Raw genomic sequence first — 23,498 nt, 5'->3', positions numbered from 1 at the left:
GGGACGCTCAGTCGTGTCCGACTCTTAGCGACCCCATGGACTGCAGCCCACCAGGCCCCTCTGTCCATAGGATTCTCCAGGCAAGAGTAGTGGAGTGGGGTGCCATTGCCTTAATAAGCAAATCTACTTATTTTCTACATTTTCCTAAATAGCAACAGAATCCTGAGGAAATACAGAAAGCAATATTTTAAGATTTTTGCTTCACTATGGGCATGAAAGATATAACAAATACACCTTCAGAAATGAATAAGATAAAGAAATTAACTTTTTTATGACACTGGATTGCAATAAGTGAAAGAAAATTCTGGATAACAAATTACTGGAACTAAAGAATCTTTTGTGTTCTGATATGCATTTATGAAATAACTCATAAAATCACTTCAGTAAATAAAAGCTAAGTAATCAAAATTTTCTAAATATATTTTCCTGAAAAAAAAAGTCAAAGGCTAATAAAAATAAATTCTGCTTTGACTTGTGAAATATTCCATCAAATTTCATCAAATTTTAGAATATACTAACCAATAAAATGGAGAAGGCAATGGCACCCCACTCCAGTACTCTTGCCTGGAAAATCCCATGGACGGAGGAGCCTGGTAGGCTTCAGTCCATGGGGTAGCTAGGAGTTGGACACAACTGAGTGACTTCACTTTGACTTTTCACTTTCATGCACTGGAGAAGGAAATGGCAACCCACTCCAGTGTTCTTGCCTGGAGAATCCCAGGGACAGGGGAGCCGGGTGGGCTGCCGTCTATGGTGTCGCACAGAGTCAGACATGACTGAAGCGACTTACCAGCAGCAGCAACCAATAAAAACATTTTAATAACTACACAATTCCATAATATTCACTAAATCATTTTTAAGTGATCTATGTTTTATATCTTGGAACAAATAAACAGAAAAAAAAATTTTAAAGTCTCATTGTTCTGTTTCCCCAAATAACCATTTTAACAAAATACATCTTTCTTGCAATAATATTTACCTAAATCCAGCTTTTATAACATTGCTCGGGAACTTTACATTTCCTTAGTCCTAGTTTTAGTCCTGTTTTCTCACTTTGAGTAGGCTGTGTATATGAGAATGAAATTACTGGCACACATGACTTTGGCTGAATTATGGAGGGGACTTCTGAAAATATTGTTCTCTGTTACTACTTCCATCCCAAAGAAAGAGCCACTATTACTCAGAATCTAAGGGCATTCACAATGATAAATACTAAAAACAGATTGAGGTACACACACAGGGACGAATACTACCAAGAGCCTCTCTTCTCTTTGGGCTGAAACACTTCAATGTAAGTTCTCCTGCTTACCAACTACATGACATTGAGCACATTTTTTTGACCTCTCCATACTCCATGTTATTTGTAAAGTGGATGTAACAAACCTCTTGGGGTTGTTGTTAACAGCTCAACTGAGTGAAAAAAAGGAAACATCATTGCTTGATACACAGATTGTGTATAAAAAACAGTGGTCTTCATGCTTCATAACAGACTTCACAGGTAGGAATTTCATCTTCATTTTATATCCAAGCACTGATCATGGTGCCTATCAAAATATATAAAATAACTTCTGGTTTCAGGTGTGGGTGTGTGTGTGCTCAGTTGGGTTTGACTCTTTGGGACCCCATGAATTGTAGCCCACCAGGCTCCTCTGTCAAGGAAATTCTCGAGGCAGCAATACTGGAGTGGGTTGCCATTTTCTACTCTAGGGGATCTTCCATCCCAGGGATCGAACCCGTGTCTCCTACATTCGCAGGTAGATTCTTTACTACTGCACTACCTGGGGGTTTCAGGTATGTCCATATATTCCTGAGTCCTTTGACGAATGTAAAGATTTAAAGCAAGCAGGGAGAAGCATCTGAGTGAATACGAGCAACGAGACTTTCCTTAATTTATAGCCCAGAATGAACCAATATAGCAAGGCTATTTGTTGGGTTTTTTAAAAACATATACAGGCCCCCAAGATCTTTTTACCAACTCAATAACACTTATATGCTATAGGTGAGTTAGCCTTTGGCATCGAAGAGGTCACAGACTAGAATGGGATGAGAAATGTATAAACAATTACCATACAATGGATGCAAGCAATGACAGAGACCTCAGAATACAGCCTCACAGAAGACAGAGTGCCCCTCCTGAGTAGTAAGAAAGGTATCACAGACAAGGTGATGCTTGTATTCGGTCCTGGAGAGGCCTCCACTGGGTTAACTGGTTTCCTGAGTTGCCAGGGCTTTGATCTTGACTCATAGTTGATGTCTGTGTCCTTGGCATCTAGTTTCAGTTGATCCTTTCTATTTAGCCTCTCTCCGGTCATGTTTCTTCTTTTCAGCTCCCAAACTTGACCTCTCCACCCTGAAAACTAAATATGATTCTTGACACCTGTATCTCAGGTTTCAACATCTGCTCTTGTGTCCCGTTCTGCCTCAGTCAAAGGCTGACTCACCTCTGCTCAGGTTTTGATCATGAGAGTATCTGCTGACTAGGTCAGAATATTCTTCAGGAAATGGATTTGGGTCTCTTCCAGCGAAAGCAAGGCAAGCCCCAACACTTACTCACTGAGAACATGGTTATCACTACTACTACACAACTAACTCCCGAGCCACAAATGATAATTCCAGAATTTGCTGGAATTTAAAAACCCTCTTGTCTGAGCCTCCAAGCTTGGTCTTTAACATTCCACAAAGTACCCTCAACCCGTAGACTCTATGTAACACTGCCTCCAGGGATCTGTGAAGCTCCAGCTGAAAGCTCCTCTACCTACATAATTTGTATAGATTCTACATATGGGTGGTTCGGGATTGACACATATACACTACTGATACCATGATGTATAGGAACCTGGTGGGTTACTGTCCACAGGGTCACAGAAAGTCGCACACGACTGAAGCGACTTCACACACATAAAACTGTTAAACAATGAGAATATACTCTATAACACAGGGAACTCTACCTAATGCATTGTGGTGACCTCAATAGTAAGGAAGTCCAAAAGGGAGGGGACATATATGTCTATATGGCTGATTCATTTTGCTGTACAGCAGAAACTAACACAACATTGTAAAGCAACCCTACTCCAATAAGAAGTAATTTTTAAAAAGAGAGATATGATACCTAAAAAAAGAAAAAGAAAGTGCCTTAAAGTGCCAACCCGGCCTGCACAGGATGTAGAACCTTCCAGTCAGATCGATTCTGGAACAGGCCTGAGGTCTGGTCTCCTGCAGCCTCAGTCCACAGCCACCCAACCGCCCCCTGCCACCCCTCCACGGAGCATCAGCTCTGACTCCCAAGAGCTCCAGGAGGGAGAGACAGTCTGAAAGAAATAGAAAAAGTTCCTAAATGCTCATTCTGTTCAGATGAAACCTGAGCTTTCAGTAACTTTAAAACATTAAAAAACTTTAAAAGATTTAAACTAAAAAACTTAAAAAAAAGATTTTAAAAAGCTTCCAATGACACAAAAAACATGATATGAACTTGCACAGATGGTAGAATTATCTTTCATATATTCAGTGTTACACATAAAAATATTAAGAATAAAATGAAGGAAGAAAGATGCAGAAAATGAATTTGAGAGGTCTGGAAATCATGTATGAATATTATCTCCAAGGATTAGAAGTTAGAGATATTTTGAGTCACGGCTGAAAATAAATTAATTGATTTGAATTGGGTCACAAATGGCAATGCCACGTAGTACTGGCAAAGAAGAGAAAGAAAATAGAGTCAGGACCCTATAACTTTTGTTTCAATCTAATGAGAACTGTCAGTACTTTTGGAGCTAAGAAAATTTTAATGTCCTGGGACTTCAATATTAAGATAAACTTAGAGCGAGAGAGAGGGAAGAAAAACAATGGTAGATTTTTAATTTAGGAAAGTTTTACATACAGCAATAATTTGAGATTCACAATGATAAATAGGAGCATTAGAATTTTCTGGGTTCTCTAGTAATGTCACTTTATATTAATTCCTCATGCTGTCCCATCATTAACTATTCTGTTTTATGCCTTCTTCTACTTCTCACAAGTATACTCTGCGTTCATTTTTCCCTTCAAGCTAATCAATCACTACAATGTTAAGTAATTCACTCTGCACTTCGGTAGACTATATATGTACGAAAAACCTCGCTATGCAGCAAGATATACTTATGGTTGGAGTAGCATCCATCCTGGTCTGATGTCTAAATCGGCAATACATTCAGCAGCACTTCTCAGGCAGAATTCTCAGTTTACTCAAACACGTTCACGATTATTTCTTCATCTACTCAAAGGAAATGTAGGAATACAAATGAATTTGCCACTATCTTTGCAGGAAAAAAATAACACTGCTTTTTCTAAATCAGTAGGGGTTGACAACAAACTTCAGTGTCTCATCCTCTAAAAAACACTATTTGAATATAACAGAGATGATACCAAAGAGTCAGACATGACTGAAGCAATTTAGCATGAACACCTATTACATTTACACTATAGCTACCCAAAACAGCAGATGAAAGACTTCCAAGAAATTCCTTTAATACAGAGACACCTCCTGAACTGCATGCTATCACAGTACTTTTGGATTGGGGAAACATCTATTTCCTACTTCTTTTGGATGTTTTTATACTTACACCTTACATAGAACATGAGAAAGACCATCCAATCCTTGCATGATTAGAAGAGATCTTCTCTGAAGAGAATTTAGTGAGTGTGGTGAGATTTATGAAGTCTGCACATATTCTTGGATGTCTTCAAATGCTTATATGTTTAATTGTTTCAACACCAGAATGGGTCATACTTCTCTCTATACATTTTCAGGTTATCACTTTCTATGACAGACTGAACTATACCACCAACAATGTGACATCCCTCCTTCACTGGGAAAAAAATTCTTCTCCTTCCACCTCCACTTATTCCTCCTCTTTGTCATCCTCTTTACTTAACTAGGACAACCAGTAGACTACTATGATATTGTAAATTTTTAGGGAAAATAACCATTGCTCAAAAACCTGAGTTAAATGACTGAATGAGAATGAATTCAGAAAGTGGATAATGGCATCATACACCATCACACTCCTTGCTATTTCTGGCTACCACAGTCCTTAAGGGTCTCTTGATCACTTGCACTTTTTGCCCATGAAGAGTAAATGTATCCACTGCAAGCTGCTTTGGGAAAGAGGCAGAGAAAGTTGCTCTGCTCAGAAAGATCATTTGCCCAGGTTTCCTTCTTAGTGGGGAAAGTGAAGATGACTTTCCAGCTGGTGAAAGGGAGGGATCTTGGTGAAATACGGGCATTAAGACAGTGGCATAGGGGGCAGACAGACAGCCCTGTGCCCCAGGTCTGGGGAGAGAGGCAGGCACAAAGGCGGATAGAACAGTGACCAATGTCCATGCTTCAGAAAGCACCATTGGTGGTAGTAAGCCTGAAACCAACAATATCAGGTAAAAATGTCAAGATTCAGGTTGCCAAATCATGTTAATTTTTTCCCCAAAGAGATTAGTTCTTTGAAATGTGTGTGCTAAGATGAAATTACGTTAAACCTTAACTCCAACCATGATTACGAATAAAGCTATTTTCACTGAAAGGCACAGGGGTTAAAAGCAGAGGTTTTGAAAGCAACAGAACTGGGTTTCGATCTTCATTCTGCCACTTTCCAGGTGTGACTTGAAGGAAAATAAAAGATGAATAAGAAGGGGCACAACAGTAATGTCTATCATAGCACTATAATGGTTACATGAGAACAAAAAGTGTTTGGTACCACAGATGTCTCAACAAACAGTTAAAATCTGGGAGTCACCCAGGTAGAGAATATGCTTCCCAAGTGGCTCAGTGGGTAAAGAATCTGCCTGCAATGCAGGAGACACAGGCAATGTGGGTTCGATCCCTGAGTGAGGAAGATCCCCTGGAGGAGGGCATGGCAACTCACTCCAGTATTCTTGCCTGGAGAATCCCATGGACAAAGGACCTGGCCGGCTACAATCCATAGCAAAGAGTCAGACATGATGGAAGCAACTGAAAACACAGGCACACACATGCAAAGGTAAAGAAGCTGCCTGCCAATGCAGGAGATGCAAGAGACTTGGGTTTGATCCCTGGGTTGGGAAGTAGGAAATGGTGACTCACCCCAGTGTTCTTGCCTGGAAAATCCCATGGACAGAGGAGCCTGGTGGGCAACTAGACACGACTGCACACACTAGGCAAATAGTGCAGCATCCAAAGAAATGAGTCTTGAAGACTCCAATATTTAAAGGTTCGGGACATGAAAAGAAACCATCAAAAGTGTTTGAGGTTGCCAGTGAAGTAGGTAATCAATGAGATATCAAGGTTTGGGGCTCTATAAGTCAGGTGAACAAAGCGTCGCCAGAAAAACAAAGTGATATCTGTCAATAGCTGCTTGAAGATCAACAAAATGAGGACCAAGGACCTTGACTATTGGGGGGTAGCCATGTTGGCTACCCAATTACATCAATTACTGATGTAATTGATGAGGACAGTTTTCTGAGTTGTGGATAGGGAATCCTGTTTAGAGTGGTCCGGGAGTAAATGGGAGGGGAACAAAGGGGGAAGGAAATACTTTACACAAGTTTAACTGGAAGGAAGAAATGGAGCAGAAGTCTTTTTTTAATGTTAGAGCTAACAGCATGTTAAGAAACACCCATTATTTTAAACACATTTACTGATTAATTTGTATTATCATATGTTAAGCTAACAATGTGAAAGAAAAAATAAATGATTTAATTATGAATGTATATAATGCCCCCCCCCCCAAATTCTGCTGCTAAAAATGTGACTGTTAGCTGTAAGCATTTGCACAGAGACTTGTTTCCGGATGGAAGTTCTTCCAAAACACTCAGAGAACTCTCATCTACATTTTCTAATATCATGTTGCCCCTTCTGCTTTGCACAGATAATTTCTCATCAAAAGCTTCCAAAGTCACAGTAAGCTTTTCCAAAAACATAGACCACTCATAACCTTAAGACTAGCATTGCCTCCAATGAACCATAACATGAATGGCTGAATTTTGTGTGAGGATTCTCACACAGAACTTTTAACTCAGGCTTCATTTTAAATAACCAAAATAATTAAAACATCTTTAAACAACAGGATGGAAATTCATGTTAAATCCACACAATTCCTCTCTGTGCTCAGAATTTTAAAACTTCAATAAATTAATTCACTCCTTATGTACTTGTGTATTAAAACCTTTCCCAAAGGAATCTCATGGGAGCCTTAGTCATTACTTATAGCTATTTGTCAGTTCTTCATCAGATCAAATATTGCTGTTTCCAGCTATTATATAATAATACCTTTTTAAACTTTTAATAACCTAGTTAATATTCTATCAAGCATTACTATTTATTTAAATAAGCACTCTTTTTTAATGTCTTTTAATTAAATATCTGAATATTGTAATTATTTTCCTCAGACATTCTGTTTTTCTCTTAATTTTACATTTCTTCATTTTTAATGATTACATTTTGTCCTGGACATAGTAAAACATAAACTTTAAAATAACTTCTTAAATCACCTGTTATTCAATATTAGTGCAATTCACCCTAAGTTAAAACTAATGACTATTTTTCAGTACAAGTGATTATATATTTTAGTGGATCCTCTGTCCTACTCTAACCAGGATAAGTTTTCCTGAATTAGATTTTACCCTTGTTGTTCGTCCAATTCTATGTGCAAATAGTTTCTATGTGTCTGTTAGTCTCATAAGTGTGTAAACCATTTTTATTGAACAGAACACTAACTTCTATAGTATGTCACCAAACATTTACCCCATCTCAACAGATTTTTGTTTTTAGCAATCTATTTGTTTCCATAATCTCTTTGTGTTTTGCATGTCTTCTCCAGCTATGTTATAAACAAGGTCAGCAGCCCAAAGAAAAGATACTCTGATTCTTGTCACAAAACGTAGTTTTACAAAGTCCCTCACAGCCCCTCAGGCGTGGCAAGGCATAATTCTGCTATTTCCACATTTTTAGAGACTTTCAGGTATGAAGAACACTGGCTTTTTCTTTTTCAAGAAAAACAGCTGTAAGTCTACAAATCAAAAACTCAGGCTGCTCAAAAAATATTTTAAAGCTTTGGGTCCAAGATAAAAGGCTGACAATACAGCTATTGACAGCAACAGGTAACCAGGGGCTGTAAAATACAGTGTTTTCTCCATGCCTGAATCAAACAGGATCTCACATATCTCAGATCTTGTTCTTGGTTTAAAAAAAAAAAAAAGGATAAAAAGAACCGAGAGGAATGCTTTTGGTTGGCACTGGCTCGGGTGTTGGAGGGATGAGGAGGTGTTAACAAGAGGGATCCGGTATCTTTTTGTTTCGTGAAAACCCTGGCTTGACAGGAAATACAGGGAAAACTTAGCCACAGAAATGGTGCATCTGCTGTACAGGCCAAAAAGTAGATTCTCCCACCGCTCCTTAGAATAAAGAAACTTATAGTTCTCTTTCTCTCCTGTTTCTGGCCAGTCATCTTTCTTCCCTTCTTCTGCATTCACTATTGTACTCTATTCCAATCACTTAATTTTCTTTCTTAAAAGTCTGAATGCCAAGAGGAAAAAGCCCTTAGGAAGTCGTCCACGATGGTTTGCCAATTCAGTCCAAAATCTATATAGACTCTTGGACCTATTAAAGTGAGAATGTGATTTGATTGACCTATTTTTGGTTTGTTTTTGTTTTTAAATAAGAGGGATTGAGTGAATTTGAGGGTGAACTGAATTCTAATTCCTAATGCTAGGAATGTAATCCCAAGTTTCTTACCCTGCCAAGGAGCGCACTGAATGAGTTGAGGTGGTGGTGATACTTTCATTTGACTAGAGAGATTCTGTTATATTTTCTGTTTTTAGGGTGACTGCTTTGGAAAGAATTTCACTCACTGACTTATGCCACAAGTATTGAGCACCTACTATATGGGCCAGGGGTCTCTAGAGTCTTGATATCAGGCTCCTTCAAGTGAAAGAGCCTCAAAAACAAATGAAATACAATGGAAGTGATGTGTACCCTGTCTCTGCCCAAGAACAGGGATATGTCAGAGAAGGCTTCACAGTGGAGGTGAAAAATTACCAGGGATGCAGACAGGAACAAGCCACCAAAGAAAAAGGAAAACCCTGAGCCAAAATGAAGGCTTACAGGTGAGAAAGTTCAGGACAATCTGGACAGGCAGCCTGAATTCAGGTCTTGAAGCAGCTTGTCTTCCTAAGGACACCATATGATATCAAGAGTTACATGAACCTACGGGTCTTTCCCCAAAATGAGTAGGAACAATAAAAACAACACAAAATCTGTTCTATTGTTTTCTCAATGGTTTCCAGGGATGGAAACCCTCATTCCTATATCGTGTTTCATTACTGAGGTTAGATGCAGGAGGATTTCTTCCTGAGAATTATAGAAACACAGTAGTAAGAGGAAAATCTTTCTCCTGTGATGCAAGTTTCTAAACTTGCAAAAGGCCTTTTTAACACTGGCCTTCGACAAGCAATGATTTATGTCATGTAAGTAATGACTATAGTGTGTTTATTGAACTGTATGCATTTTGGTGAGGATTTACTAAATTAGTAAGAGATGTGTTTGTTGCTATATTCATGGCCCATGTATGTGTGCATTTACGTGTGTGTAAGCATGCATGCCTGAGAGAGAGAGAGAGATTTAATATGGTGGAACTTTCCAGATATGTTTTGATCAACCAATATATGTGTCTGGAATTTATAGGTGGTGCTGCAAGAACATAGGCAATATGCAAAAACTTTTCATTCTTTGTTATTGAGTATGGTATAAGAATCTTAAGAAGTTCAATCAGCGGCAACTTAAACGGCAGACTACAAATCCTAAGTGGGATGATGAGAACATATTTTCTCACTGGCACTGCATAGTCTGGCATACTAGAATGTAGCAGAATGCAATAAACAAGCATAATTACTTTCACACAAAAAGTCTATATCAATCTTTTCTTGATGACCTACTTTCAGTGAGTTTTCTCCAGCAATGCAATCACCCAAACAAATCTCCAGCAGACTGTGTATGACAGTCTCAAAGCCTCATGTTTTAAAAAGTCAGCACTCCCCATGTATGAAAAGGGAAAACTCACAATGTGGAAGTACGCATTCTCCGCCAGTATTCAGAAAAGACCCAACCCCTCTCCCAGTAAAAGGGTTTATATGCCATTATCATTAGCAGAGAGAGTATTTGGCTAAACATTTTCTTATCTTCACTTGCTTGAAAGCTATTGTGTTGAATATAACTTAATCTCTTATCATGTTTGTAAAAACTAACAGTTCTTTTATTTTTTCAAATAGATGCTATAAAATTCTAATTTTAAAACATGGAGTAGAGAGGGGAGGAAAGGGGGAGAAGAGGAGAAAACAGCCACCTTGAAAAGTTCCTGGGAAGTACAGAACCGGAATACTTTTATACGGATGTTCAGTCATTTTGGAGGGGGATGGAGGGGGTTGGGGTAAAATTCTGAATAAACTATTGAGGAACAAAGAAGCATCTTGTGTGTTCTTGATCTCTTCTGCCAAGAATACTAAATGACTAAAATGTAATGAAAAGTTAGCAAGAAAATAAGTTGGAACCACAGGCAAGAGAGAAGCATTATGGGATATTCTCTTGCAGGATGGATGATGCCCAGGTTGTACTGCTTCATAACGGATTTCAGGACAACATGCACTAACCATACTGGCTAATTTAACATGACTTCATTCTTTGTGCTTCTTTCCAGGAATCCATTTAGCAGACAGCACTGCTATCTATGTCCAAAATTCCTGTCCCATTCTGATAGACTTTTAACTAAGAATCATATGCATATCAATTCTTTCTTTGAATTATAGCACCAAGTGTTTACCTTTGTCACAGAATAGCAGCTGCCACCACCAAAAAGTTACCCTCAACTCGGGACAGACTTAACTATGTAAATTACGTGACATTTTCCTAGCAGTAAGTAATGTTGAAGAGAACATACAAGAGTGTTTTAACCCACACATTTTGCCTATATATTTTGCTACTTATTTTGAATGTGGTAGAGTAGAAATATTGAAGGGAACACAAAAAAAGCTTAAAATTACTGAATGAAACAGTAAATGCTCCATGTTCAAAAAAGAGGAACTGCTGCTCATTTGCTCACAGAGACGTTTTTTAAAATGAATTCACATCTTTATTTTGTATTTTTAAATGACTTTCACAGACTTAAAATCTGATTCATACAATCTAACATGTATTTCATTATTCTCTATTCTAATATGCTCCCACTAGGTTATGTTTTATATCTGTAATCAGATTAACTCCTCAAAGAGAAAAACTACTGAAGTCAAGCACAGCGATAAGCACACAGTGGCTGTTCAGTGAGGTTGGTGAAATGAGCTCCATTGATCACAACCGGACTCAACCCCTTTGGAGAACAGCACTGTATTCAGGTCACAGGAAAAGACAGACCTTCTTCCTCTCCTTTCTTTACACAGGAGGAAGGAAAAGTCAGGCTTAAAATATCCTGGACAATTCCTTTCATTATACTTAATGATTTTTCCCAAAGATATCATCTTTGAATGCTTAACAAGTCAGTATCAGTTTTGAGAAGCAAGAAAACATGCATGTGTGTGTGTGTATAGTATATATCCATATTTATTTATCATGTGTATATGCATATCTACACAATATATGGCTTCCCAGGTGGTGCAGTGGTATAGAATCCACCTGCCAATGCCAGAGACACAAGAGACCTGGGTTTGACCCCTGGGTAGGGAAGATCCCCTGGAGTAGGAAGTGGTGACTCACTCCAGTATAGGGCTACAGTCCATGCAGTCACAAAGAGTCAGGCATGACTGAGCAAGTGAGCATGCACACACACACAAACATAATATATGCATATATACTTATAAATATATTTATATAATAAAGTATTATATATACTAAATGTCATTTCCCCACTCTGAAAGCCAAGGAAACTTGACTGTACCCAAATATTACTCATGAATTCATTTAGCCATACATTTTAAATACAAAAGCCTTGCATTCAACTCATACAACATAATATAGCTGTATTTTTTCATTACACAAGGAAAATATGCTTACATTTCTATCCTTGATAGCTGCCATCTGAAACTTCATGATTCATTAATTTACCACTTCATGCATTCTTATACATCTTAAGAGATATACAATAGATAAAATCCTATTCCATCTTTCATGATTTGAAAGAAAAAGATTGCTAAAATCAACTTTAAAACAAATTCTAGGAAGACTATTTTCTGGATCATTTTCCCACTGCACTGTTTTTATGTAAAACACCAGCTGCCAGCAGTATACAAAGGTATCAGCTTATGTGATAGGAATGTGATAGCCTTCAAGTAATCCGAAATCATGGATATTAAGAAAGCCTACTTACTGGCAGACAGCTGACTGAAATGTCACAATGTACCTGTGCTCATTTTAAAAAGGCCAAACACAAGGATTTTAAAGGTGAATGAAGTAGAGAGTTTTGATAAGACACTAAAGTTAACCTGACACCATGAATATACTCAAATCCCTCCTATCCTTAAAAAAAAAAAAAAGCTTTTTTAAGAGTTGTGACTAAAATCAATAAAAATAGATCGTTTTTAGCAGCACTATTTCTTCTTATTACTTCTCGAGGCGCTGAGTTAATCAGTTCTGAGGAAATGTTTACCATCAATTCCTCCGTCTTGAGGTAACCAATTTGTTGTTCTACTAGTCAATAAATAAGCAGTCTTCACACTATCTTCCTCTATGTCTCTTTCTTCCAATTATCAAACTCTATAGAACTGTATGTATTTGCTGCCTCCATTTCTCCTTCCCTGGTATTTCTCTGACTTTAAACGGTCCTAGCTACATCTTCACCTTTCCAGAGAGGACATTCCACCGAGGACCACCAAGGACTTGCTCTCCAGAGTAAGTAAGAATGACATCAAGTCCGAGCCATCATACCAATGACACATGTCATAGGAGGCAATGTATTTGAAATACTTTTAAACATTCAATTACTATATAAAGAGGAGGGTCTTATTATACCTCCAAATGATCTATCACATTTCCACCATTACACAGGGTAACAGTCTTTTACCTGAGCTTCCTGATTCCTAGTCTCACTCCGCATCAATCCACCCTACACTGATATACTGAAGTCATCTTCCTAAAGAAAAGAGACCTACTCGAGTCATTCCACTGCTCAAAACACTTCAATAGCTCCCCCTCATATATGGGATAAATTCCAAAATCCTACCTACCATTTGAAACTATTCCACTAATACACACCCTTCCCAATTTGTTCCTCCCTCAAAACATCACGTTATTATTTTCATTCCATGCTTCTGTGCATGCCATCCTTTTTACCACTAATACCCTCCCAAACAGTGACCCTTGAAGACCTATCCTTTCACCCTTCAGGATCTCCACCAACCCCATCTCCTCTTAGAACTGTTCCCAGAGGTGAGTTTAGTCTACACTCTCACACAACTCACACTTTCATATTCTACAAACTCTGCCAAGTATGAGAGCTACTTATGTATGGATCTTTCTCTCTTCCAAAGGTTTAACAGATGCTAGAGGAATATTCTCTCTAGGAGAATATTTATCACAAACAGTGTGCTCAGTAAAGATTCAATGAATTGATATGTGCTTGTGTTCTCACCATTTAGTCATTTAAGATTAAAAATATTAAAACAGTTATTTGGACCATCTAAAAATGTTCTTTGTTAACTTTAAAATGGGGTTATTAGTGCTTTTCAAATATGGTAAAAACAAACAGCCTAGACCTGGCAAATAATGAAAATGTAATATAAAAAACACACCCACAAAATAAATTGCTGAAATGAAAAGATACAGCTAGATCTTGTATCTACTAGATAAGAGAAAACAATAACCCTGACTCTAACAAATTATGCATGGAGAAAGAAAACAAACCACTGAATTAAACAGTAAGAATACGTATTATTGACAAAACAAACAATACTATGTGTCCATGCCCTGATAAATGCACCCGAGTCTCCCATCTCCAAGTGGTTCAGTAATCCTCCCATCTGCTGACAGACTTGAATCTCTGGACCAACTCCAAGACTGTCTGGCCTCCTGAAGTTCCTCTGGACTTCAAAGACTATGAGGTCAACCACTATAGTCCATACTCCTCCGCCTAGGGTTACTCTGAAACTGAAACTGCCTTAAGAAGAGGGGGGAGGGATGGGAAGTTTTCCAGGGCTTTTGTCCTGTGGCACTAGCTTTGTTTTAGGATGGCATGAAACTTGCCAACATAGCTACCTTAATGAAAATGAACTAAGATTTAGTAGTATCACGAGGTTGACCCAGATCTGTCATTTTAAACACCAGCCATACTCTGTAATCTACCTGGGGAGTTTTAAGACAATACTCATGTCTGGGGCCCACACTCTCACATGTACTTGATCCAGGGTAGGAGCCAGACATCAGTATGTTTTCAAAGTTCCCCTAGTATACAGTCAGCTCAGGCTGCTATAAAAATACCATAGATTGGATGGTTTAAACATTTATTTCTTACAGTTTTAGAGACTGAGTAATCCAAGTGCGAGGGGCTAGAAGATTTGGTTCCTGGAGAAAGTGCTTTTCCTGGCTTACAGACAGCTGCCTTCTCTCCGTGTTCTCACTAGGTAGAAAGAAAGCGCTCTGGTCTCTCATTTCTTATGAGGGCCTTAATCTCATCAACGGGATTCCACTTTCATGATGTCATCTAAAACAAATGATCTCTCCAAGGTCCCACCTCCAAATACCATCATACTGAGGGGTTAGGCTTTCAACATAAGAAGAATGTTGGGGGAAAATAAACATTCGACCCGTTAACACCAGACAATTTCAAAGTACAGCCATGACTGAGAACCACTGACCTAGACCAAGGGTTATCAACCTTCTATCACACCAAAACAAACATGATGAGGAGATCATGTGTGCAGTGCACTCCAACGGGCAGACCAAGATTCTGCACAATTCTGTGTGCCAGGTGAGTTGCCACACTTAGGAGTCCTATTCAAGAAGATGCAGTGTCAGAATGCAAGGGCAAAAACGTCATTACAGAAATGATTTTTAATTTGCTGACCAGGTGACTGAAAACCGTGAGATAATCCAGAAAGTTCCTTATATCTGGCCAGCATTTTGTTATTCCAAACACATAACTGGGACTCTAGTGGTGACCAGGATCTCTGCAAAAAGAGGGCATTCTAAACAGCAACATTTTCTTTTATTCCTGCTCAAGGTACTAAGTTAATCAGCTCAAACAAAAGGTCTAGTATGAAGACCCATCTTTAAATAAATACGTTAGCGCTCTCAGCATCAAAAAACAAGCAGTTTGGTCAGTGATGGTCAAAGAACAGAAAAATTGTGAACTTAAGTGGGGAAGGCTAGAACGATTCTCCAAGAATGGAAAGGCACCAGTGGACACTGTTTATGAATATTTTAATAGAAAATCCTTCTTTCTTGCTAATTAATAAATCATTTTTTTCAAATATGTAAAGACAATATTTCCAAGGAAACTTGTAAAAAATTTACTTTTGTCAATGTGTACATAAATTAATACTTGCTTATTGAATGAAACCAGAAAGTTCCCATTAACCAGGACTCTGATTAATCACATTTACTCTAATATCTGTGTGGAAGTATCAGAAACAATAAAAAAAGACACTCTTCCCATGTTAACATATTAGAATTTTTAGGCAGAAAGAAATGTTAATACATAATTTAAAAATTACGTTAACTACCAAATTCCCCAAATTATATTAACACATCAAAAATATTTTTAAATAAGGATATCAAATAGTATCAATTTCCTTCCTATCAAACTCTTTATCACAGTGCTGAGCTATGTTGAATTTCTTTTCACCTTTAAATTCTTGCTCAAAGGAAGTAGGGTATAAAGGAAACAGAAGCCAATTAAAAAAAAAAGGTGAGTGAGAAGAAAATACAGCAAAGATCCTAATCAAAGAGCAAATCTCTTTTTCTGTTTTTGACTCTTGTGAAAATTTCTAACTCATTCCATGCCCTGTTCCACTTGAATTCAACTAAATTCAAATATTCGTGGAATATCTGCTCTGTGCAGGGCTGAACTAGGTGCAATACATCACCTCTGGGATTAATGACAAAACAGACAGATTGCTAAAGCACGAATATTGACACAAGGTGACTGCACTTCCTGTCATTGATCTGCATTCCAGAACTGACTTGGGCCACTACCTCTTAGGGCCAGCTTGACCAGAGAAGACTTCATCCAACATGATGGTTTCTGATTGACTAAGAATACTGTCTTCATGGGATCAAGATACTGCATTTTTCATTACTGACTACTGACCATCCCTCACCCCCACTGCCCTGTCTCCCTAACAGGTAAGCATGTGAGCGTGTGCACACGCGTGCGTGCACACACACACACACACACACACACTGGCTTGATGCCCTGCTCCCAGGACATATCCGAGCTTCATTGCTGCCAACTCACCTAGAATTATTAAATGCTCACTCAAAATTGCTTCTGCCACTACACCTGCAGCACCTGTCATGCGGGCTGTACTTCTTATTCACAGATAGCGTCAGGATCTAGGTGATGCTTAGGTGCATTTCTGGGAGAACCAAAGAAAACGAAGGTCTGGTGCCAGGAGTGGCGTTAAAGATGGATGGCTAAAGATCAAGGCTGACCTAACTTCAAATTGAAATCAGAATCAAAAAGAAGGAAATGCCAGAGGAAACTGGCTGATCTCAACAGCAAAAAGCTATTACTAAGAAGCCTCACAGTACTGTCTCTCTATGACCTTCTGCATTAAAGATTTATTAAGCACCCATTACAGGTGCTAAGTCCAAGAAAGCTAAGTCAAAGGGCGAATGAAACACAGTCTTTGCTCTCAAGAAGCTTGCCTAGCTTGTCTAGGGGAGACAGGCAGAGGCATGCAAAGCAACACAGTGAATGTTAGAACAAATGCAGAAAAGGAGTTATGGCAGCTCTCACTCCTGGGACATCAGCTCATCTCTTTCGCTCCCAGTAACCAGTCCCTAAAGGCCACAAAGTGGCCCTTTAACTTCCTTCATCTATGGCTGCTCTATTTCCAGCCACCAGAATGTCTCTGTGATTTCTGTATGGCTGACACAGCACAGGCCAAAAATAATCAACATGTCTACATTTCAAATAATTTTAATGACTCTAGGAGTCTTTTTAGCTGAGTTGACTTTTCATCAGTACTATCAATCAATACTTTATCAACTTTTGATTCTAAAGCAGCGAATACTTGATCAACTTTTGATTCTAAAGCAGCGCTGTTTAATAGACTTTCTGCAGAGATAGAAATATTCTCTGTGTGCACTACCCCATGCAGCAGTCACTAGTTACATATGCCCACTAAGCACTTGAAATGGGGCTGGCGTGAATGAGGGACTGAATCAATGCATTTCAATAAATTTCAAATTAAACAGCCACTTACGCCTAGTGGCCATGGCACTGCATAGCACGGTTCTAAAATAGAAGTGTTTTAGGACTGTGCCATATGATCAAATAATTTGTCCCTTAATGCCTATATGGACGTTATACACGCCTCCAAAGAATTACAAACTCAGATAAAAACTGATTTCCTTTTGTAACTTGTGGCTGCTGCCAGGAATTACTCCCAACAAGACATTAAATGTTAAAGCACAATCGGAAGTACCTATGTCTAGTTAAAACTGGTTCTGACTTTTATCATTCTCACTTCATGAAGTGGGAAACATTTTAAAATATTTTAAAGTTAAGATATTTAACACATTAAGAGAGATTTTTGGAAGACTTATTCTCAACTAGTTCTAAAAGAAGAAAATATCTTCAAAGTGAGACTTAAAGGAGGTGTTCAACGTGGGGACTGATTCAGATCAGCTGGACTGAAGGTAATGAGTATTAAGACTTTGGACACTGATGTGCTGCTTAATTATCAGTGCCTACCAGATGCCAGGTACTTAGGAAACTTGCAATGGAGGAGTAGTTAAAATAGTATGGGGAGTTCCCTGGTGGTCCAGTGATTAAGAATCCACTGTCCAATGCAAGGGACGCGGGTTCAACCCCTGGTCAGGGAACTAAGATACCACATGCTGCAGGGCAACTAAGTGACTGCAACGAAGGAGAAGCCCACTTGCTGCAACTAAGACCTGATGCAAGCAAAAATAAATATATATTAAAATAAATAAATAAAACAGTATGGATGGGAATTTCCATATTTGGATCACGGTGGTTGTTACCTGACTACATGCATTTGTCAAAACTTTCCAATGGTACATTAGAAATGATAAATTATGCCTTCTTTTAAAAAAAGAGGGAGACAGAAAGTAATATGGGAGCACATGGAAAAAGTCATGAATGGAGATCTGCAAGAAAGTAAATGGGAACGTGAAATGTAGCATCACCTCTTATATGAAATGAATTAGTAAATTCCAAACAGCAAACTGATCTCCCAGGAATGAAAGGAGTCTCACACTTGAGAGTTAGAACACACAGACTGAGACAGGCTGTGTGACATTTGGTAAGTCATCTGACTTCTCTGTGCTTCAGTTCCCTCAGTTGAAAGATGTGTAAAATGAAACACCTATCTGAAAAAGTTTGGGGAAGAGTGAAATGAGCAAATCTATGTAACTTGTTCAGCACTGGGTTTGCACCTGGCAAACTCTGAGTACATGGTAAACAGAACTAAAACACAAGCTCATCTTCTCAATCAAACTCTTCCTCTGAGGTCCTCTCGTCCTGAAGGAGGGAGGTTCATTTCCATACAACAGTCTAAACAGTTGGCGAGTCAGTAGTCAAGCAATGCTACCAGGTAAGACAAAACTCAAATCTCCTCAGAGTCAGCGGAATGAAGAAATGCAGTTCATGCTTCCAGAAAAATCTGTATTTTTGCCAGAAGCAAAATTCCCACAACATAAAATTATCAGCAAGTTCCCAAACGTCTAGTGCAGACATGTGAACATAAGTGAATAGTCTATAGTCTACATAAAAAGGAGAGAGAGATGAAATAAAGAAAATTACTACTCTGCAAATCAAAAGTAATTAATTTTTTGAATGGAGACTAGTTATTATTGGGAGAGGAAAGGCAAGAATATTTTCTGTCCCTGGTTACAATCTGTCTTCTGAAGATAAACAGACCAAGCTGAGAGCCACAACATACTGGATTGTACTGATTTCACACTCAAGATAAATTAAGCAATTAATTCTTGCAGAGGAACTGGGTATAATTTGTAGTTAATGTGGCCCTTAAAGCAGTAATACATGACGTAAAAGTTCGGAATTTGATTCAAATTTAACAGTACTATTTAAACATTTTAGTTTAGTGTACCTTGCATGGCTATAACTCACTTAATTCAAAGATTCTGAATTCTCATTAGTTGAAAGAAACTATTCCTCCTTAAGACGCTCCTCACATACCTACTTTTCCTCCATGACTCATAGTTAAGCCTCCTTACAGGAAGCGACTGTAGATTTTCCCATTACCTGTTTGGTGGGTCATAATTAAATAATAGAGTTATACAATCATTACATTAGTTCTCCACCTCATAGAAAGCCTCTCAATTATTTTAGAGAACGTCCAAATTCACTTAGGGAATTAACTTGGAGTCATCTTTATTTTCTGCCTCTTGGATAAAGAATCATCTTCAGTTGAATAACATTACATATTGTGTTCCTCATGTGATTTTTTAAAAAACAATATTGTCAGGTATCAGAAATCAAGTCCACAGTGAAAAACTGTTAATAGTCCAGAAACTTTATGGACATTTAAATGTCAAACTAGCTCTGCAGCTGTCAAAGTGTGGACCTGGACTGGTAGCACCTGTATATCATGGGGATTTGTTAGACATTGAGATACTTGGCCCCACCCCAGACCTACTGAATCAGAAACTCTTCGGGGTGGGCCCCCACAATGTGTGCTCTAACAAGCTCTCCTGGTGACTCTGATGTGCCCTAAAGTTTAAGAACTGTGATCTAACTAATTTTGGCAAAAACATTTGAGGCCTCAGGCCAATCTTGATATGATTATACAAATAGATGAACTCACAGATAGTTTTAAAGCCCCCACTTACTCCCCCTCCCCCCCAAAACCCATGAAAAGTGAAAGTGTTGCTCAGTCGTGTCCAACTCTTTGCGATCCTATGGACTGACTGTAGCCCGCCAGGCTCCTCTGTCCATAGGATTCTCCAGGCAAGAATACTGGAAATGGTAGCCACTCCCTTCTCCAGGGGATCTTCGTGACCCAGGGATCGAACCTGGGTCTCCTACATTGCAGGCAGATTCTTTGCCATCTGAACTAAAATGATCTCTAGTAGTAATTTCGAAAGAAAGAATTCGTTTTACTCCAAATAATCTGATGAAGAGTTTTCTGTTTGGAGAGTTATTTAAAATAAGCAATTGGTCCCTATGTCCAATTCAAAATATCAGGACATTCTGGAGACAAAAGTGCTAAGGTCATTGTTGCTAAGTCACTTCAGTTGTGTCCGACTCTGTGTGATCCTGTAGACAGGAGCCCACCAGGCTCTCCTGTCCCTGGGATTCTCCAGGCAAGAACACTGGAGTGGGTTGCCATTTCCTTCTCCAATGCATGAAAGTGAAAAGTGAAAGTGAAGTCGCTCAGTCATGTCCAACCCTCAGCGACCCCGTGGATTGCAGCCTACCAGGCTCCTCCGTCCATGGGATTTTTCAGGCAAGATTACTGGAGTGGGGTGCCATTGCCTTCTCTGGATAAGGTCATTATGACATTCTAAATCGCTAACAATGAACACCTTATGAATTCTACATCTTGTTCTGGATAATGGTAAGGATTGGAGCCGTCAACCTGCACAGCAAGTCTCAGTGGGTGGACCTTCCTGAGCATATACGACACATGCCAGTCCTCTCATTGGCTCCAAAGACTTTAAAGATGAGTAATAAAACACATCCACAAATTTGCTAGTGGACGCTGAGAGGAAAATAATTGAAGTGGAGACCAAACTTATTTGTAGCTAATGTGCTCTCGTTTTTCAAAATGTGCTATCCTGAGATCAAATATTCATTCCGTCTAAGGTAGCCATGGCCCCAAAGCCATGTAAGCAACAATGTAAAACGCCAACTTTGTTAAAGCGGGAAGGGATATGAAAGTGTTTACCTGCCACTCTCAAAAAACTCATTCTGAGTTCTAATGCAAGCTCACATTCAATATTATCACATAAACTTGTGATATTCTTAAATAACTCATTTAATTCTTTCCAGTTAAATTTTATATCATCAAAGCATTAAAGAAAATGTACAATAAGCTGAAATCTATAAACACCAAGCAACAGGCTACTACTAATAATGCTTTACTGAGAAAAGCCTTTGCAAAACATGGTGTATTGAAATGCAATAGGATTCAGCCACAAAAGGGAATGAAGTACTCATACATGCTACAACATGAATGAATCTTGAAAACACTATGCTATGTGAATGAAGCCAGACACCAGAGGCCACATATCATATGGTCCTATTTATATAAATGCTCAGAATAGATACATCCATAGAAAAAGAAAGTAGATTAGTGATTGCCAGAGCTAGGGTCAGAGAGAATGAGGAATGATTGTTCATGGACGTTTCTTTGGGGGCTGATTACAATGTTTTGTAAGTAGATGAGGAAGGCTGCACAACTTTGTGAATATACTAATACCCACTGAACTCAACAATTTAAAAAGATGAATTATGCCATGCAAATTATATCTCAATTTTAAAACTTCACAATATACTCAGGGCATGTGGTTTAGGTGGCATACAAATAAATATTCTCTAGTTTATTTTTATATTACAGTGAGATTTTAAGTACCAGGAGAATCTAGCTTTATTGTTAACACAGATCTATAACAGAAACGTTAATTCAACAGGTGTGTATTCGATGACCGCAGCACTTTCAAAAAATGTCTTCCCCTCACCAGAATCAATTGTATGGTTTTAGAGAAAACCATGACCAGATTCCCTGCAAGTCTTGAAATGTCAACCATGTGCATCACATCATCCCTGAGCACTTTCCTAAAGCTTTTAGAATTTAAATCATGTCCATGTATCTGGCATGCTATTGGCAACTATCACCATATTTACAATGAAATTTCCATTAGTTAGAACATGGAAATTATTTCTTTTTGTAAAGATCACCATGCCAAGAGCAGCACCATCTCTTGGGTGAAAAACATAGGTTAATATCTATTTCATTATGAGCAACCTAGAAAACAAATTAGGATCCTCTAACTGAAAAACAAGTCAAGTACCGGTACTCACAAACAGGGGTACATCTTCTACCTTTCAGGTTAATGCCTCCAAACCTATTATATTCCATCATAATAGAACATCTTCACGAAGGAAAAAAGACATTTCGTTAACAGAACACAAAAATCTAGTTTTATAATTCTCGCAGAAAATGCTAGGAACACTTGGATCTGCATTCCAGGTAAGTATTCTACCTGGCTTTTTCAGAAGGCAGTTTCAATATTAAAGGTGTAACCTGGAAGGTGGTGGGTTTAAGATGAATCCCAATAAGTATCAACCTATCTATCTGACGTTGGCAGCAGTGGCAGAACGTTGACGGAAATTTTGATTAAAACTTTTTTTTTTTTTTTAAGTAATGCCCAGACTTGAATGTGACGAAATTAAAAGTACAGAAAAACACGGAAAAGTCAGGTTGATGCCTGCTCCTCTTACTACCTTTCGGGGGTTTGTGTGTGCGTGCGTGTGTTTAATTCGCAACAGACACGTGTATTTCTCATTCAACCCCCAAATATCCATAGCGTGAACTTAACAGCAAGAATGCTATACACTACGTAGCCCCGCAGCACGACTGCATTTATCTTTTTTAAAAATGTGTATCGAAGAGGCTCTTTCTGCACTTTGCAAAGAGGAGAGAGACGAGCTGCGAGGACAAGGAGCGCGATGGGCAAGCCCCCTCTCTCGGCGGCGGGAGCACCATTCCTGCTCGCAGGTGGACCGCAGCGGAGGTGCGAGGTGGGAAGGGGGCGCATCCTCCCGCGCCACTGACACCCGCCGTGCCGCCGCGACCACCGCGGTGGGCGCCCCAGTCCGCCGTCCCTCTGTCCTCCCTGCTAGATGGCGGCGCGGCAGCAAGTACCGAAGGTTCTGAAAACCCCCGACCCGTGTCCCAGACGATCCCGGAGGGGAAATGTTAATGTTATCACTCACCCAGGCGGCAAACACAGAGGAGCTGAATGCAGGCGAGGAAGCGCTTTAGGATTAGCATTTCCAGACGATCTGGGGGTTCCCACCGCGCGGCTCCTCTGCGGGTCTGAATGGAGAGGGAGGGGGCGCCAAGGAAATGTTTTCTCCTCCGGGGGATGGACTGGTGCGAGGTTGTGCGTGTGAGCGCGCGCGCGTGTGTCTGTGCGTGTGTAAGAGAGGGAAGGAGAGAAATAACCGAGGAGAGGACGCACGGTGCTCGCGGGCGGGGGAGTCGCTAGCCGAGGCGCATGTCGGGCGTCCAAGACTCGGTCTCGCTGGCCGGCGGCGGCCGCGATCTGAGCGCTTGGAGCGCGGCGGCGCCTGTGT

General features: G+C 39.3%; 1 protein-coding gene across 3 annotated transcripts in view; it reads right to left on the bottom strand.

Annotated features, from left to right (window-relative positions):
- PTPRZ1 (protein tyrosine phosphatase, receptor-type, Z polypeptide 1) overlaps positions 1 to 23,480 on the bottom strand; it is a 212,740-nt gene extending 189,260 nt beyond the window's left edge. For all 3 annotated transcript variants that reach the window (XM_010838070.1, XM_010838071.1, XM_010838072.1), the window contains exon 1: positions 23,136 to 23,480. In XM_010838070.1, the coding sequence (XP_010836372.1) occupies positions 23,136 to 23,193 (58 nt within the window). In that variant the 5' untranslated portion in view covers positions 23,194 to 23,480. The remainder of the gene's footprint in view (positions 1 to 23,135) is intronic.
- Positions 23,481 to 23,498: the final 18 nt, after the last annotated feature.

Source organism: Bison bison, unplaced genomic scaffold (assembly GCF_000754665.1).
Source record: "Bison bison bison isolate TAMUID 2011002044 unplaced genomic scaffold, Bison_UMD1.0 scf7180017864089, whole genome shotgun sequence".
NCBI lineage: Eukaryota > Metazoa > Chordata > Mammalia > Artiodactyla > Bovidae > Bison > Bison bison.
The sequence above is the reverse complement of the archived record's forward strand: the minus strand, read 5'-3'. Positions and strand labels throughout refer to the sequence as shown.